Source organism: Manis javanica, chromosome 12 (genome assembly GCF_040802235.1).
Source record: "Manis javanica isolate MJ-LG chromosome 12, MJ_LKY, whole genome shotgun sequence".
NCBI lineage: Eukaryota > Metazoa > Chordata > Mammalia > Pholidota > Manidae > Manis > Manis javanica.
In genome coordinates this window covers 86654836-86671036 of record NC_133167.1, presented here as the reverse complement: position 1 = coordinate 86671036, position 16201 = coordinate 86654836, and the positions used below count along the sequence as shown (strand labels likewise).

The 16201-nt window shown below is 55.5% G+C and overlaps 1 protein-coding gene across 3 annotated transcripts; it reads right to left on the bottom strand.

Annotated features, from left to right (window-relative positions):
- Positions 1-439: 439 nt before the first annotated feature.
- LOC140845196 (ral-GDS-related protein-like) lies at positions 440-13894 on the bottom strand. Of its 3 annotated transcripts, XM_073218985.1 has the most exons (12): positions 10619-13894; positions 9327-9445; positions 8310-8584; positions 7925-8091; positions 7456-7781; positions 6518-6730; positions 6084-6187; positions 5581-5647; positions 4760-4822; positions 3348-3469; positions 3136-3239; positions 440-2768 (listed from the first exon to the last, which is right to left on the bottom strand). In XM_073218985.1, exons 1-11 carry the CDS (start codon positions 10692-10694, stop codon positions 3155-3157), a joined length of 1617 nt encoding a protein of 538 aa, XP_073075086.1. In that variant the 5' UTR covers positions 10695-13894; the 3' UTR covers positions 440-2768; positions 3136-3154. The 3 variants fall into 3 exon arrangements, with proteins under 3 accessions (XP_073075086.1, XP_073075087.1, XP_073075088.1); XM_073218986.1 differs by lacking the exon at positions 4760-4822; XM_073218987.1 differs by lacking the exon at positions 9327-9445 and having other exon boundaries at positions 10619-13892.
- Positions 13895-16201: the final 2307 nt, after the last annotated feature.

Sequence of the window (16201 nt, the reverse complement as noted above, 5' to 3'; positions counted from 1 at the left end):
AAGTGCTCGGCTGCGCCTTCCTCTAGGTGCGCGTGCGCTGGCGGCACCGACCTCGCCCCCCAGCCTCGGATCGCCTCCTCACGCCCGCTGGGATCACGGCGCCGCTTCTCGGCACTCCCGCGGCGGCGGAGGGCGGCGGTCACCTTGGCCGAAGCGCTCCAGGTGGTGAGGATCAACCCGGACTTCAAGCCGCTGCCCCGGCCGGACTTCAGCCAGTCGAGCTCTGCCACCTCCAGCCGGCGCCGTCGGGCGGCGCGAACGGGAACCCCTACGCTGCCGTGGGCGTGCCTTCGGCCTCGGCGGCCGCTGAGGGGCAGCAGCGCAACGCGTGGGGCAACCTGTCCCACGCCGACCGCATCGCCAAGCCCGTCGAGGGCTCGGCCGAGAAGTGGCTCCCGCTGCTGCAGATCTGCGGTGGAGGGTCCAGAGCGGGACCCACTTCAGGGATGAAGGCGACAGCGACAGCCCTGCAGACTGGAAGGTAGGTGGCTGCGGGGCGCAGCCGGACCCGGAAGGGGCGCGGGGTCCCCTGCCCTCGCCTGAGGTCGTGGTGGAGCCGGTGAGGGGGCGGCGCGTGGCCCGTGGGGCCGGGAAACGGCCGAAGCGGGTGGTGGGCTCCCGGGGCCCGGCCGGGGATCGGGAGTCGGCGCGTCCCGCTGGAGGGGCCGCACGGGAAGGGAGGGAGCGGAGCGGGTGCGCCGAGAGCGGACGTCCAAGCGGCCGGCGAAGTTCGTCGGGGCAGCGTGGGAGGGGCTCGCTGGAGCCGCTGCTCCTCCGTCCGTGCCCAGCTGGTGAGCGCGGCTGCTCTCCGCCCCGCGGCGCCGCCCTGCTCCCGCCGTCCCGGGACGGGGCCGTGCAGACGGGGAGGCCGGCGGGCGTTTTGCGTTGTGTGGATTTATCAGGCGGGGGCCTCGAGGGCGACGGCCGGGCGGGCCGAAATTCAAGTGTGACCCGCGTCGGGGCGGCAGGGGAGAGGCCGCCTGGAGGAAGCGCCTTTAAAATTAAAAAATGTTTCATGAGGTATCTCTCAGTTTTCTCTACTTGGGAATGAAGTTTCTTTACTTTGGTCTCGGAACTGACAGTGCATTTTCTTGTATTTAAAAGTTTATATCTTTCTGTCATTTTGGTTTGTAGTCTGCAGCTGAGTAATTTATAACTAGCCACAGAGATTCTGAGACAGGGACCGTGGGTGTAGTCAGACTAGCGTGAGGGCTTCCGGTAAAAGACCCCTACCAAAACTCCCTATTAAACAATTAAGCAAAATCAGAGTCACGTTAATTCTCCAAAGTAAAATATCAACCTAGGAGTATAAGCATTCTTTAGTGAAGATTAGTTAAAACTAAGGAGCCAGGAGTAACCTGGCCTGGAATGTTTGAACATACATACCCGAGATAAGAAAAATGCCTCAGCATGGCCCATGTCTTCATTGTGTCAATTAAATGAGGCTATTGTAAAATTTACTTTAGCCTGCTCAAAGGCCCAGTTTATTTTTTACTTTGCCCAGATGCTGCTTTTCCTCCTCCAGCCCCTAATCAAGTAATACATAACCTGGGCAATTAATGTGGCAAGTAAACCCAGTCACAGGCAACATAGTGAAAGGCAGGAAGGATCCCATCTTAAAGATGAGATTGAATTTTAACACCCAGGAAGTTAAGAAGTAAGATTCTTCATTATTATTATTATTATTAAAGTATTCTTGATATACACCCCTATGAAGGTTTCACATGAAAAACAATGTGGTTAATACATTCAGCCATGTTATTGACTCCCCCCCATACCCCTTTGCAGTCACTGTCCATCAGTGAAGTAAGATGCCACAGATTCACTATTTGCCAAGAAGTAAGATTATTTATTTATTTACTTACTTACTTTATTAAGGTATCATTGATGTACACTCCTATGAAGGTTTCACATGAAAAAACAATGTGGTTACTACATTCACCCCTGTTATCATGTCCCCCCCATACCCCACTGCAGTCACTGCCCATCAGTGTAGTAAGATGCCAGAGTCACTATTTGCCTTCTCTGTGCTACACTGTCTATCCCCCGGCTCCCCCCCACACACCATGTGTGCCAATCATGATACCCCTGAATCTCCTTCTCCCTTTCTCCCCACCGGCCCTCCCTCACCCCTCCCCTTTGGTAACCACCAGTCCCTTCTTGAAGTCTGTGAGTCTGTTGCTGTTTTGTTCTTTCAGTTTTCCTTCGTTGTTATACTCTGCAAATGGGTGAAATCAGAAAAGAGGTGCTCATGCTGATATTCAGGGGATTTTTGCCTATGTTGTCTTCTAAGAGTTCTATAGTTTCATGACTTACATTCAGGTCTTTGATCCATTTCGAGTTTACTTTTGTGTGTGGGGATAGACAATAATTCAGTTTCGTTCTCTTGTACGTAGCTGTCCAATTTGCGCACACCAGCTGTTGAAGAGGCTGTCATTTCCCCATTGTATGTCCATGGCTCCTTTATCATGTATTAATTGACCATATATATACTTGGATGTATATCTGCGCTCTCCAGTCTGTTCCATTGGCTGCAGCTACGTACGGGTCCCTGAGCCTGCAGCAGCAGCCTGGGAAGCTGCCCAAGTCTGCTGATGGAAGAGGTGCAAGAGCACCTGCCCCAGACGAGGCTCAGGATGAGCAGCGGGAGGAAGAGGAGCAGGAAGCAGACTAGGGTCCTGGGGCGCCGGGTGCCTCCTGTCCAAAGGGGAAGCTCTCCTCCGCACACAGCCAGGGTACCAGCTGGGTCGTGGGCCTGATGACAGCAGCTACAGGGCCATGCAGGTGAACAGAAGAGGCAGGTTATCCCAGGTTCCCCCCGTTATCCTGCTTCCACCCTGTCCTCACTACCCTCTGTGCTCCTGGCCCTGTGCAGAGGGTCCTGTCAATCACCGTCACCCGTGGGGTCCCTGTCACAGTGAGGCGCATGAGCATAACCCACTCACAGAGGAGGAAACTGGGTCCCAGAGAGGGAGGGGAATCACCCTTGAGCCTGACAGGACTGTTTGCGCGGTGGAGCAGAATCCCAGCCCAACCTGTCTTTAGTACAACCCCCCACACCCAGCATGGCCCGAAGCTTCCCTGAGGCTGGGGAGCAGCCCACCCCTTGCGAATGGCCCCAGGCCAGAAACTTACCTGACTCTGGCCACTAAGTTTAAATGTTGCGGGACCTGAAGAACAAGAGTCCCTTTCTGCCGGCCCTCTGGCCTGGGGGCTCCAGCTGGCAGGACAGGGTGTATCTGCAGGACAGAGGGGCACCTGTGAGTCCCTGGAGCCACATGTCAGGGGCCCTTCTCCCAGAGCCTGCCAGCAGCTGGAACCCACACGTGAGTCCTGCCCAGCCTCACCTCTTCTGGTCATCCAGGGTCTCCACGGCCTGGAAGAAGGCTCTGAAGTGCTCCTCGGGTTGCAGGTGATGCGTCATGGCCACGTACTTGTGTATGAGCATCTCACGTAGGATGGAACTTTCCTGCGGCAGAGGAAGGACAGGATGCACACAAGGAGGGGCGTGAGGAGCGGAGCAATGGGATGGTCCCTGATCTTTGCTCCCGTGGGAACCTGCCTTCCCTCCAATGCTATCTAGCCCTGCCTGTTCCCACTGTTGGGTCTCTAGCTGCTCCTCCAGGAAGGCCATCTTGATGCCACCCCCATCCCCCACCCGACGAAGCCTTGAGTGTCCTCAGCTCTGGGTGTGTTAACCTTCTCAAGACATGTCAGACCCAGGGGTTGGGCCGGACAGGGTCCTGCCCAGGGGCTCTGCACCCCCCCCTCACTTTCTGTGGCGGGGTGTTACAGTAGCTCAACTCCGTCTCATCCCGTCACCCTGGAAGGCACCAAGGCAGCCAAAGTGCATCAGAAACAGCCCCTTGCACCCAGAATGAGGCCTAAACCTCCCCACCCTTTCTCAAGTTGGAGCACTCAGACCTAGGCCAGGATCTGGGGTACCGAGGAGGAGGGACTGGACTGGGGAGCTGAGGCCAAGCTTCCCATGCAAGTCTCTCTGATGACACGGAGACTGAGGCCTCAGGCAGGAAGGCACGGGCAGCCCCCTCCTGTGCTTCCTGCCTTGAAGGAGCAACATCCCTCCCCCTGGGCAGGGCCTGAGGGAGAGGCCATCCTGCTCAGAGGCTGCAGCCTGTAGCCCTCAGCCCCACCTGCCCTGGGGCTGGGACTGGGGCTTAAGGGGGGCAGGGGGTCCTTCTGGCTGCCCTCTCCAAGGAGCCCAGCCCCTGGGGTGGAGGGGAGACTCCCAAGAGGCGGGTGGCCTGGTGCTGAGAGCTCCAGCTCACTAGGGTCTCTCTCCTCTTCAGAGCTCACCATCCTGCACACCCTGTGCCCCTCTGGCCTCATTCCCATCATTCTGTTCCAGGGGTTTGACTAGGACCAGGAGGCCAGCCATGAACAATCCGAAGATGGGGACCATGCTGTGCCACTGGGGTGGGGAGGTGCCCCGTCTACCTCAGGGGAGCCCATAGAGCCTCTCCTGAACCCCTCACTCGCAGCCCCTAGCTCCCCTTGGACCACCCTGTGCTTCCTCCCACGCCCTCCCTTTGCCCTGCTCTCCCCTCCTGTCCCTCCCAGGGCTGGCTTTTGGCCAATCCCAAGACCCGTGGTCCCTGCACCCGTCCTCCAACTTCTCTCTGTACCCAGCTGCTCTCTCCCTCCTGGTCACCCCAGTCCTGGCAGTTCAGGGCTGGTGGCACCAGCAGCAAGTACAGGGTCTCCCCCACAGCCATGACCCTGGCCAGGCCACTCTCACCTCCTGCCTATCCTCAGATTCCCGGAGGAAACGATGCTGTTGCGTCACCATGGAAGTCGCCTCCTGCAAGGTCCAGGTCACTCAGGTGTGCTCATGCTCCCCTCCCACATGGCCTCCCACAAATCAGAGCTTGGTTGGTGGATGCCTCGCCTGAGTCCTCTGGTGCTATGCTGTCCCCACCCCCAGCAGGCTCTCAGCTGAGGGCGATCGCAGCTCCAGCACACACTTATACTCATGGGTGTCCTTGGGCCACTGCCGGCCGTCCTGAGAGGCTTCCTCACCTGCAGAGTGTCAGGGGAGTTCCCTTTGCCTCCCAGGGTGCCCTGAACACTCACTGTCACCTGGCTATCACCATGGCTCCCCTCACACGACCGGGTGGGATGGGCACAAAGCTGAAGGCCATCTTGTGCTCCCTGGACCCTGCTCACCTGGGAGGCCCGCACCCCAGGGTGACAACCTTCCCTGACCAGATGAGGAGCCTGAGGCCTCAGAGGGGCAGTGATGGGCTCAGGGGGCCCTGGGGAGGGGCTGACCTTGCTCTGCCATAGGCCCCACCCCTGCTGCCAGCCCAGTGCCAGCCCTAGCCCCAGCCCTGACAGGAGCCTGTCCTCTGGGTCCTCGCTGGATGTCAGGCCCCCAGTCAAGTGGAGCCAGGGAGGGAGACAAACAGGACACCTTGGGGGCCAGGCGGAGCCTACTTCTCCCATCAGCTGTCCCCTCTCACCATGCACACCTCGAGTCAGCACCCAAGGCTGGGCCACAGCACGGCAGAGGGCTTGCCCCAAGGATCCCCTCCCTCCAGACCTCTAGCCTCCATTTACCTTGAGGAGCCTCTTCCGGTTAAGCCACCTCTCTTTTTCAAGTCTCTTATGCATCCTGGAGCTCTTCCTAAGGGGAGGAGAGAGGAGGGAGACATGTGGCCAACAGGTGGAGGCTTTGGGGTGTTGGACCCCTTTTCCACTAGCCTGCATGAGGCTTTCCACCATGGCTCTTAGTCCTGGGGAATCTGAGGCCTGCAGTTCTCCTGGGGGCAGATCTGCTTTGGGACAGGTGGCTGTCCTTGGGACAGAGATCTCCTGCTGCAAAACACATGCTGAACATCTCCCATTGGCTTCAACCCACACCTGACGAAGAAACCCGATTCCTGAGGGGGAACCGCTGGCCTAACCCACGGGGGCTCTGAGGGCCCGCCATCCTGTAAGCCCCTGTCCCCAGGGTCTGCCGCCTCCCAGGAGCCCCAGCCGACTGAGGGGACACTGCCAGACCTAGGGGTGGTGTCTCTGGTCCACTAAGGTCCCCTGGTCCTAGTGACAGGACTACCTACCAGGAAACACGTCCCCAGGTGCACTGCAGACGACTGATGGCAGGGCTCTGCAGGGCCAAGAGAATGGCATGGAGGTGTGCGAAATTCTCGAGGTCCAGACACTCCTGGGAGGGAAGACAGAGCTGAGAACGTGGCCTGCTTCTGTCCCCCTATGAACTCCTGTCCTTAAGGAGACAGGCACCCAGGGAGCCCAGCACACCCAGTACCTGTTGAGCAGCCCTCCTGGGTGGAGGACTGTATCTCAACCCAAGGAAGGGGCCAGGGATGGCTGTCCCACCCTCGGGGCCTGCGAGTCCAGGTCAGCACGTCCCTGGCAGGAGGGGCCCAGGGACCAGGCAGGGTCAGACTGTAGGACTCCATCCTGAGAGTTGGCCAAGGAGGGGAGAAGGTCCCAACATGCCAGGATGGACCCTGGGGGCTGTTCCATGGCACACCTTGGCCACCTGGATCCAGAACTCTACCACTCGGGCCCTGTCCCGCGCCGTCATGCCTGGGGCCCCGAGGCAGGAGGAGATGACCATGTTGGCTGCATCATGAAATTGTTTTATGATCTTATTGGTGGAGGCCAGGTGTTCAACGTTTCCGTTGTATGACTGGCTCCCGCAGCGGGTCATGCGGTCGTCCACTGCCACCTTGGTGAACAGTTCCTGGGGATGGCAAGGGGGTGTCATTTAGCTGTGTCCACGGTGCCCCTGGGCCCAGGTGGTTACCAGTCAGAGCTGGAGCCCAGGCCACTGAGGATGTGGTGTGAGCCTTATGGCAGTCCAGGCTTCGGACTCCATCCACTGAGGCACCCGGGAACGGATGCACTGGACCCCACAATGGTGGGGAACAGAGGGCCTCACTGAGAACAGGCATCCTCCCTCACCTCCTCCCTGCAGCACAAGGCAGCTCATGCCTGCACGTCCTGGGGCATCTGCCTCCCATTCTGTCACCCCGTGGATCCCGCTACCCACTCAGGTGCAGTTACCCCCAAAACAACTCCAACCAGGCCTTTGTTGTTGTCTGTCAGGTACATGGCAGGGGCCTCTGAAGTGCGGAGGCTGTGGAGGCCTGCCAGCCAATGGCCTGAGGACCTAAGGCCCTGGCAGCACCTCTCTGAGCACCCCTCTACTACACTGCCCCTCCCACCCCAGCCAGGCCCTGCCCACCTTCCTTCTGCTATTTCTCATTGGTCTGCAAGGATCCCTAAGTGCCAGCCCTACTGTCCGTGTGGTCAGTGAAGGCTTGGGGGTGAGGAGAGTTTCTCAGGGCATATGGTGGGAAGGTGGCATGTGGGCCCAGATCACAGGAGTGCACATCGGGACAGCAGGTCTGGGGCAGCGCATGGCACAGGGAAGGCCCACCCCAACTTCGATCCCGCTCCACTCACCGCATACATCAGGGTCAGCTGCTCGGCAACCAGGCGGGGGGGGAATGCCAGGAGGGTGGACTCTGGAGCTGGCTTTGCCCCTGCCAGGCCCGGTGCCATTCTGGCAGGTGCCCTGGGCCCTGTGCCTGAGGGCTCATGGGGCTCAAGCTCAGGGCTCGGCAGTGGGGCTGAGGGCACTGCTGGGACGTCCTCCGGCTCTGCGGGGGCTGACGCAGGTGACACTGGCCGTAGCTCCAGCACAGGGGTCTCAGGGAGCTCCTGAACTGGCTCTAGCCATGAAGCCGGCCCTCCCTGTGTCTCTGGAGCCAGCTGCGTCTGCCGTGGTTCTGGAGCAGGGAGGACACAGAGAAAGGGTCACCCCGGGGCTGATTCCCCACACCTTACAATGACAGAAAAGCCCTCACTGCGTTGCAGGCAACCCTGGTCCAGGAAGCCCACCCTAGACGGTTCCCTGGCTGCAGCCCCTCACCTTCCGGCTCTGCCACAGTGGGCCCCAGGTGCTCCTCCTGGGCCAAGTGGTGGAGGACTCGGCCCTCTGGGATAGATGAAAGCTGGCTGCCATGGAGGACGCTGGTCACATCATTGGGCTCCCAGGCATGGCGCCTAGCCTGGCCCATCCTGGGGCTGGGGGAAGGCCTGGGGGTGGAAGAGTGTGAAGCCTGGTCTTCCCAGCCACACTGCCGTCCCAGCCCACCCTTGTGTGGGCCTGGCCACTCTGCATTCCCCTGCCTGTCCAGGCAACTGCTCCTCCCCCTTCCTGACCCTGTGTGTCCCGGGACCCCATCCTCTCCCATCCTCCCAAATAAGAAGTCCCCAGTCATCAGCCCGCCTGTGGGAATCCAAAGATGGGTCACCTGCTGGGTTCTGAAGGCTCATGGGGCTCCACCTCGGGGCCCGAGACCACTCCCGGGATGTCCGAGATCGCCGCACAGGGGCTGGTGGGCTCTGGACCTGGCACTGGCTCTGCCAGGCCCGGTGCCATTCCGGCAGGTGCTCCGGGCCCCAGGGCTGAAGCAGGTGACACCGGCTGTAGCTCCAGCACAGGGGTCTCTTGTGCCGTCCTCACACCTGTCCAGGGAGCCCTCCCCCTGTGGATCTTATTTGCATGGAGAGTTGACTCCTCTTCATGCTGAAAGGGGCAGGGGGTGTATCGTCAGTGGGAAACCCAGGAACCACCAGGACGAGGGAGGTTTGCAACTCACCCGAGAGTCCCCAGCCCTCTGGGGTGCGATCAAGGAGAGGGAAGGGGTGCCCCCAGGGAATGAGATTCCAGGCCCTCTGGAGTGGGACTGTCAACCACTCTCGTGGGGAAGCCCCTGGCAGATTGCCAGGTTTGGAACGGGGTCCTGGGTGTAGACAGCCTGCCCCAGGCCTAGAGAGATGGAGTAGGTGAATCCATCCACCAGCTCCTCCACGCTCCCCTGGGTGGAGCTCCAAAAAGCTAGTGCCTAGTAGCTTGGGAGGTGCCACCTGGGGCTGCCTGGACCTCCCCTCAGGAAATGTGGGCCTCAGACCCTGCCCCTGACATCAGGCACACAGGGTCATCTGCATACGACTGGTCACTGAGGGAAGGAGAGGACAAACCCTGGGCTCAGGACTAACACGTGCGTGGAAGTACCTGGTCCCAACACTCACCTCCATGTCCTGAATGATGAGACCAGAGGTGTGACACTGACTGCCCCACCAGGGGGCCATCACCTCACAACATGCTGGCACCCAGAAATGGCCCCCCTCCTCCCCAGCCTTCAGTCCTGCCCATACCCCACACCCACCGCACGCACACAGAAGGGGCCGGGGGGAAGGTCATCCCGGGATGGGTCACACTTGGGGCCTGGACCTGGGGTGGCCTGCTCTGGGGTGCCCTGTGTTACCTCGGGGTTCCTTGGACAACACGGACAGAGGCGTTGGAGGTGGTCTCTGAGCCAACGCCCACAGCGAGCAGGAAGACCGCCCCTGTTTGCTTCCCTGACTTCCATGCCTTCAGAAGGCTCTGCACAACAAGACCGTATGTTGCTCTGTCGAGCGTCTCCGGTCAAGTGAGCAGGACTGGGGTCTGTGACCAGGAACTGGGCACCAGGTCACAATTCAGGTTCTACTGGGCGTGTCATCAGTGACATGAAGGTTCCATTTCATGGGCCCCTCCCTGCATTCAGACACGCCCACATGCCCCTCTGGGCTGCTGACTGCCCATCCTCCCGGACCCCTTGCCATGCATGACTACACAGATCTCCACCAGAACCCTCCCCTCACTATTTGGCAATGTCCCTAGGGTCCCAGCTCTGAGGAGACGAGCTGAGTTCAGACCTCTTTTTCTCACCAGTTCCCTGTCCTGCTGAACCCACAGTGCCTCCCAGGAGCTACCCAATGTCCCAACCTGCACAGGCAGGGTCATGCCAGACATTCCTCCCTAGGTACATCCTCAGGGATATATGGATGACACCTCCAACTCTTGGGGGCTGGTGTCATGTGTGTCTGACACACAGGCTCAGAGATGGAACAATGCCAACCAGGGTTGGCATGGAGCGTTGAATAACACGCAAGTCAGGCCTGGGTTCGGGCCATGTGATCTTGAGCAAGTCACCCCTGCCTCTAGGCCATTTTCATGTGTGCACCTTGAAGGGGGTGGCAATGACAGGAGACCCAGGTGTTGTCATCTACTTCCAAGGCATCCACCTTACAGAGGTCTCCGTTCTCTGAGGACCATACCCTAGGGCCTCCCGTTGACATATGTGGTGGGCAGCCTTGTATGCTGAACCCAGTAATCCCTCCTAGGAAGCACATACCCTGCGACCACTGTGTGGTGTGAACAGCACAGCCAAGGGGATGTGCTGTCACAGCCACATTTCATGACAACCAGTCACTTCCCCACTTTTCATGCTTTCTGTACTAAAGGGTCCTGACACTGCCCAGGGCAGTGAGCTTGGTAGCCCATATCAGTGTGTATGTGTCACGGCTTCTACGCACATATTCTGTTTTTCAGACATAAGGCAGTGGGGTTTGGATGCAGCAACAAAATGGATATGTTCATCCATTTTGTTCGTGGTGTGACATATTTACGGAACAAATGTCGTGGTTAAGATCACAGAATAAAGATCTACTAGCTCATTTTCAACATCCCGCTTTAACCACTTAGTAGGCATTTGACTGTGGGTGAGTCACCGACCTTGGTAGCACAGTTTCTCCACCTGTCCCTTGGCCATCATCGTAGGGTCTTGACTACGTGAGGTCACAGAGAGCATTGAAGGAGTTACCCTGGGAAGAAAGAAGGCTTGGATGGCCTGGCACTTCACAAGTGCTTCATCTAGTTAGTATAAATCTATTGTTACATTCCTCTAACCTGTGTGTAAGCTCCAGAGGGCACAGAGCTAAGGGGGTCAATGCAGAATTTCCAGAACCTCCTACCTAGCCATAGTCCTGTTAGTAAAATTGGTGCCCAACCCCCACACTCTTCCATCTAAGGTGGTGGCCATTAAGTTTCACTTTCCCAGAATTAAGTTCAGCTTCCCACTCACGACAAGTGAACACCTGTGACGCAGACCAATAAAGTCCCACCAGCTAACCCTAATGACTCCATAGCCAATTAGCTGGTGCCAGTGCCTTAATAGGGTATATAAGCCAAAGCTCCCCAGCCCGCGCTACTGCTCTCACTCTCACGGGCAGCCACGTAGCTGCCGCTAAATAAATCTCTTGGTTGGATATCTGCTTCTCGGTGTGGTTATCTCTTCCCGTAAGGAATCCAGCAGTCCTTTTAAGTCCATTTACAGATCAATGGTTGTAACCAGTGCAGGGTCTTGCAACCTCCAGGACAAGGGGTGGAGAGGAAATGGCCATTCTCTCCTCCCCTCCATTCCTGGTATGTAACATTCCTGGTCTGGCATCTGGAAAAGTTCCTGCTAGAACGGACGGGCAGGGGAAGGAGAGCATCAGCCGTGGCTGGAGGAGTTGGATGGTGCTGAGCCTGGCTAGCGACTGTAAGAAATGAACGCCTTTCTCCCTACCTGCCCTTTCTCTTGACTGATTTCGGTTTTGCAGTCTCATAGGGTGACTTGCCCTGGCCTGGGAACATCTATCCCTCCAAGGCTATATCTGGCATAGTTGGCAGGATCTGGTGAACCTGAAATTGGTCCTCATGGTTCCCTGTTGGTGTGGACTGCTTGTTTAGATGGTGTGGATATACTTAGTTCCCTAGAGGTGGTGGGGATACATCTGGGGACCCTCCCTAGGGGTGGCAGGTATTCCCCTGTGGATGGCGAGGCCTCACCTGGAGATCCCACAGTGGGGATGGTGTCTGCGGGAAAGTGCCTCCTGGAGGAGTGGGCCTCTCCCCCGAAACTGGGAAAAATGGGGACACTGGAGGCCGTGGAGTCAACCCTAGGTAAAATCAGGGACTCGGGAACTGAGTGGCCATGAGATGGCAGGAAAAGTGGGGTGGTTGCTTCTTGCAGCATTAGAAAGGGTTACTGAGAGAAATGTCCTCCAATGGCAAGAGTCCAGGAAGATGAGTTGTGGGGTGGTCTGAGAAGGGAAAGAAAACAGCTCCCACTGCTGAGAGACACTGGTGGCACAGGACGGGACAGCAGAAAAACAGGACATAGAGAGCCCATGGGGGTGGTGAAGGAAGGGGTGGTGCCTTCAGCCCTGGAGACAGCAGACAGCAGGGTAGGAGGTGCAGGGGACAATGACGGGGTGGGACCAAGGACAGAGCTGTTGCTGAGCCTGCTGCCTGAGGCACCAACTCTCCCATACTGAAGGCCTGCCTGATTTGTTACGCGAACCGCGGGTTCCTCGCTGAGTGGAGCAGACCCCACCCCACTGTCGAGCACTCCACGCTCAGCGACTATACCCAGGCCGAGCTGGAGCCTCTGTGTACATGGCTTTTGCATCTTTGGGGTTTAGGTGTAGAGGGCATTGTTCCGTCTGGGTCCAAAATGAATAAAGTGGCTTCCCTGATGACTCACCCATCTCTCTGGCAGAGGATACAAAATGCCCATGAGCACCAGGGAATGATGTACTTTTGGATTGCCTGACTGCAGCCCTAAGGGCAGTTTGGCCTAATCAGAGTGAGTTGCCTTATTTCCCTGCTAGTTGGAAAACACGTGCATCACTCCAGCAGGTGCTGGGGAGCTGGGCATGGAAAGTTACTGAGAGAGCTGTTATGTGGACTGACAGGGCCCCTGTGAGGAGTTGTTCACCACGGGGATGAGGACTCTGGTGCTCCGTACAGCTCCTCCATCCTTCTCTGGGTCCCTAGTGACTGTTCTTGCTCCTCCACGTAGGAAAACCCGTAAGTGAGGTCACTCCTGCTGCTCAGATCTGGGGGAGGCTGAAATCAGAAGAGCTCAGAAGGAAGTATGGTCCGCGGCTGAAAGAGGTTTACAGGGCCCTGTGAAGGTCTTGAGGACCCAGATTATGGGTTGATTTGATAAAGGCAGGGGCAGTGTAAGAAATACTCCATGGAGAGCCTAGTAGGATCTTCCTAGAACTGTGGCACCTATTAAAGCCAAAGCAGTGGTCCAAGCCGCTGAAGTACAAGACACGGAAACCAGAGGCAAAGCCTGTCCCCTGGCCCATGTCCCTGCAGGACTTCCATGGTCCCTGACTCCACAGGAGGGTGATTGGGGATTGCGGTTTGACTTGGTGGGGGGGGATGTCAAGGCCTCCACCTTGTGGGCGTGGTGAGGACTGGAGGCCACATGACATGTACAGTTAGCAATTCACTGGTCGCCAGTGAATGTACAATGTGTTCTGGCACTGGTGGAGTCCGGAGCTGAATGTTCTTTGATTTATGGTAACCCTGAGTGGTTTCCTGGGACCCCCACTGTGATATATGCTATGGGGGTAAGGCAGTTAGAGTGAAGAAAGCCCAAAATACCTTGGGAATGGGGCATTTACCCCCAAAGCAGTGCACTGTGTATATTTCTCCAATCCCTGAATATATTTTGGGGTTGGATACCCTGCAGGACCTGTGGTTACAGACCACTGCAGGTGAGTTCCGACTGAGGATTTGTGTGGTAAAGGCAGCTCGGAGGGGACTTGCTAAGCACTCGCCCATAGCTCTGTCTGTACCTCGGCAAGTGACAAATGCTAAGCAGTATGTATTGCCAGGGGGCACAAAGAAATCGGAGAAACCCTAGAGGAGCTGGAGAAGGTGGACATCATAATGTGCACTCATAGTCCTTTTACTTCCCTGGTGTGACACATCATGTTGAGGGCCTTGCTAATGCTTTCTTCTCTATTGACATAACACAGGAGATCCAGGAACAGTTTGCCTTCATGTGGGAAGGGTGGCCGAGGATGTTTGCTGTCTATCTGCAGGGACACCTCTGCAGTTCCAACATATATCATGGACTTGTAGCCCAGGACTTGGCAGCATGGGAGAAACTGCCGACAGTGCACCTGTATCATTATATTGATGACATTATGCTCACATCTGATTCTCTTCCAGATCTACAAGGTGCAGCACCCGGAGTGCTGCAGCACCTACAGGAGAAAGGATGACAGGAGGGACAGAAGTTGGGGCCAGCTATCACTTTCTGCCTGGCCTCCTGGTTGGCTGCTGGTGGCAGAGGGATCTGTGATGTAAGTCCGGGGAGAGGAAATGCCAGTTTGACTGTTGATTTTGAAAGTACCATGTAACTGTGATTTAGCCCCTATGAGCAACAGTTCACAGTCAGTCCGTTCTGCAGGCACAGGGACTTAGCAAGAGACAATCCTATCCACAACACTGTAGACCCAGGACAGGGCCTATACTCAGCTTTAGCCCCCTCAAAGGGACCCTAAACTGTCCTACTCGCCCTGGGACCAAACAGGGAACATGCCCTTCTGTGTCTGAGAGTCCAGAAGGGTCCCCATATTATGTTCCAGCCTCCTCTCAGCCACAGTCTACTAACAGTCCTGCTGGCAAAGATACCAGCAGGAGACCCTCCTGTCTATGGCCCTGGAGATCCTGAAGGGATCCTATACTTGACTCCAGCCTCCTCACGGCTAGTCTATCAGCAGTTCTGCTGGACCAGGGAATCAGCAGGACACATTCCCACCTGTGCTCCTGAAGATCAAAAAAGGGCCCAACTTCCGGGGACAGCTTCAGCTCGTACCAGCCATATTTCACCAAGCATCACTGATATCACAGGGACCAAGCAGGAGATGTTCCAGACTGTGCCTAAGAAGACCCCAACATGGCCCCATACTTGGATCAAGCCCCTGCAGCCACAGGCAGAGAGCTGTCGAGCCCACCCAGGGCCCTGGCAGGATACATACCTATCTGTGCCTCCAGAGCCAGATCTGCAAACCTCAATCTAGACTGTAGACCCTAAAACAGCCCTGGGACTCAATTCCAGCCACTCAAAGGTCAGGGTGTATACCACCTACACAGGGATCCACCTTGGCAGGAGCCCTCCTAGGAATCACACCCATCCACAAATGTGATAACGAGCCACTGTCTGAGTAGCCAGCTGTAGACCCTGAAGCAGACCCTTGTCTGAGTGTGACTACTGAACAAGGCACCGAAGGGAGTCCCATATACCCAGGAACCAGACAGGGACCATGCCTGCATAAGACCCTTGTAACAAGCTCATCAACTGCAGATCCAGAAAACAACCTTGTAAATGGTCTCCAACCAAGAGCTGTTTGCTTTATCAACTGCACAGACTCCAACCGAAGACTGCATGGATCAAAAAGAATCAGGCAACTATGGTACCAGTAAAGGAAACTAACAGAGCTCCAGTAATCAGCCACAAAGAAATGGAGATCTATGAATTGCCTTACAAAAATTCAAAAGAAATTCAAGCTAATCATCTCAGTGAAATGCGAGAGAGCACAAACAACTAAGTGAAATCAGGAAAACATACAAGAAAATAATTAAAGAACTAGAAAACACAAAAAAGGAGCCAAGCAAAAATCCTTTATTGAAGATAACAGTTAAAAGAAAGGAAAAACTCAGTAAATGAATTCAACAAAGGAATCACTCCTGCAGAAGAAAGATTTAGTAAACTGGAATACTATTGATTTGAAATTAGCCAGTCAGAGGAACAAAAAGAAAAAAGAGTGAAGAAAGTCTACAGGAGTTATAGGACATCATCAAGCAAATGATATTGATATTATGGGAGCCCCAGAAGGAAAAAAGAGAGAAAGGAGCAGAAAGATTATTTAAATAAATAATAGCTGAAAATTTCTCAAATCTTTGGAGAGATATGGATAGCCAGGAACAGAAAGCTAAAAAACCCAGTCAAGAACAACTCAAAGAAGATTACTGTAAAACAAATTAAAATCAAAAAGTTAAAAGTCAAAGGAAAAATTTTGGAGCAGCAAGAAAAAAATTATTCATCACATACAAAGGAACCAAGAAGGCTCTCAGTGGATTTCTCTGCAGAAATCATGCAAACCCAGAGTGGGATGATATATTCAAAATACTGAAACAAAAAAATTACCAACTAATAAAACTATACCAGGCAAAACAGTCCTGCAGAAATTAAGAGATAAAGACATTCCCACATGAATAAAAGCTAAGGAGGTCTATCACCTTTAGACCTGTCTTAAAAGGAGTTCATCAAATTGAAATGAAAGGACACTAACTCATGAAAACATATGCAAGTGTAAAACTCACTGGTAAATGTAAAAATATAGTCAAATTCAGAATACCCTAGTGCTATAATGGTGGCAATAACTTTTATCTCTAGCACAAAGGTTAAAAGACAACAGTATTATACAGTAATATTGCTACAATAATTTGTAAGAGGATGCACAATAT

Excerpts from the sequence above, each read along its gene's own strand:
- LOC140845196 (XM_073218985.1), bottom strand. The coding sequence starts at position 10,694 with ATGCTCTCTGTGACCTCACGTAGTCAAGACCCTACGATGATGGCCAAG. Across the intron at positions 8,092-8,309 it reads GAGCCTTCAGAACCCAGCAG|GCCTTCCCCCAGCCCCAGGA; the intron begins GTGACCCATCTT and ends TTCCACCCCCAG. Across the intron at positions 6,731-7,455 it reads AGCTGACCCTGATGTATGCG|GAACTGTTCACCAAGGTGGC; the intron begins GTGAGTGGAGCG and ends TGCCATCCCCAG.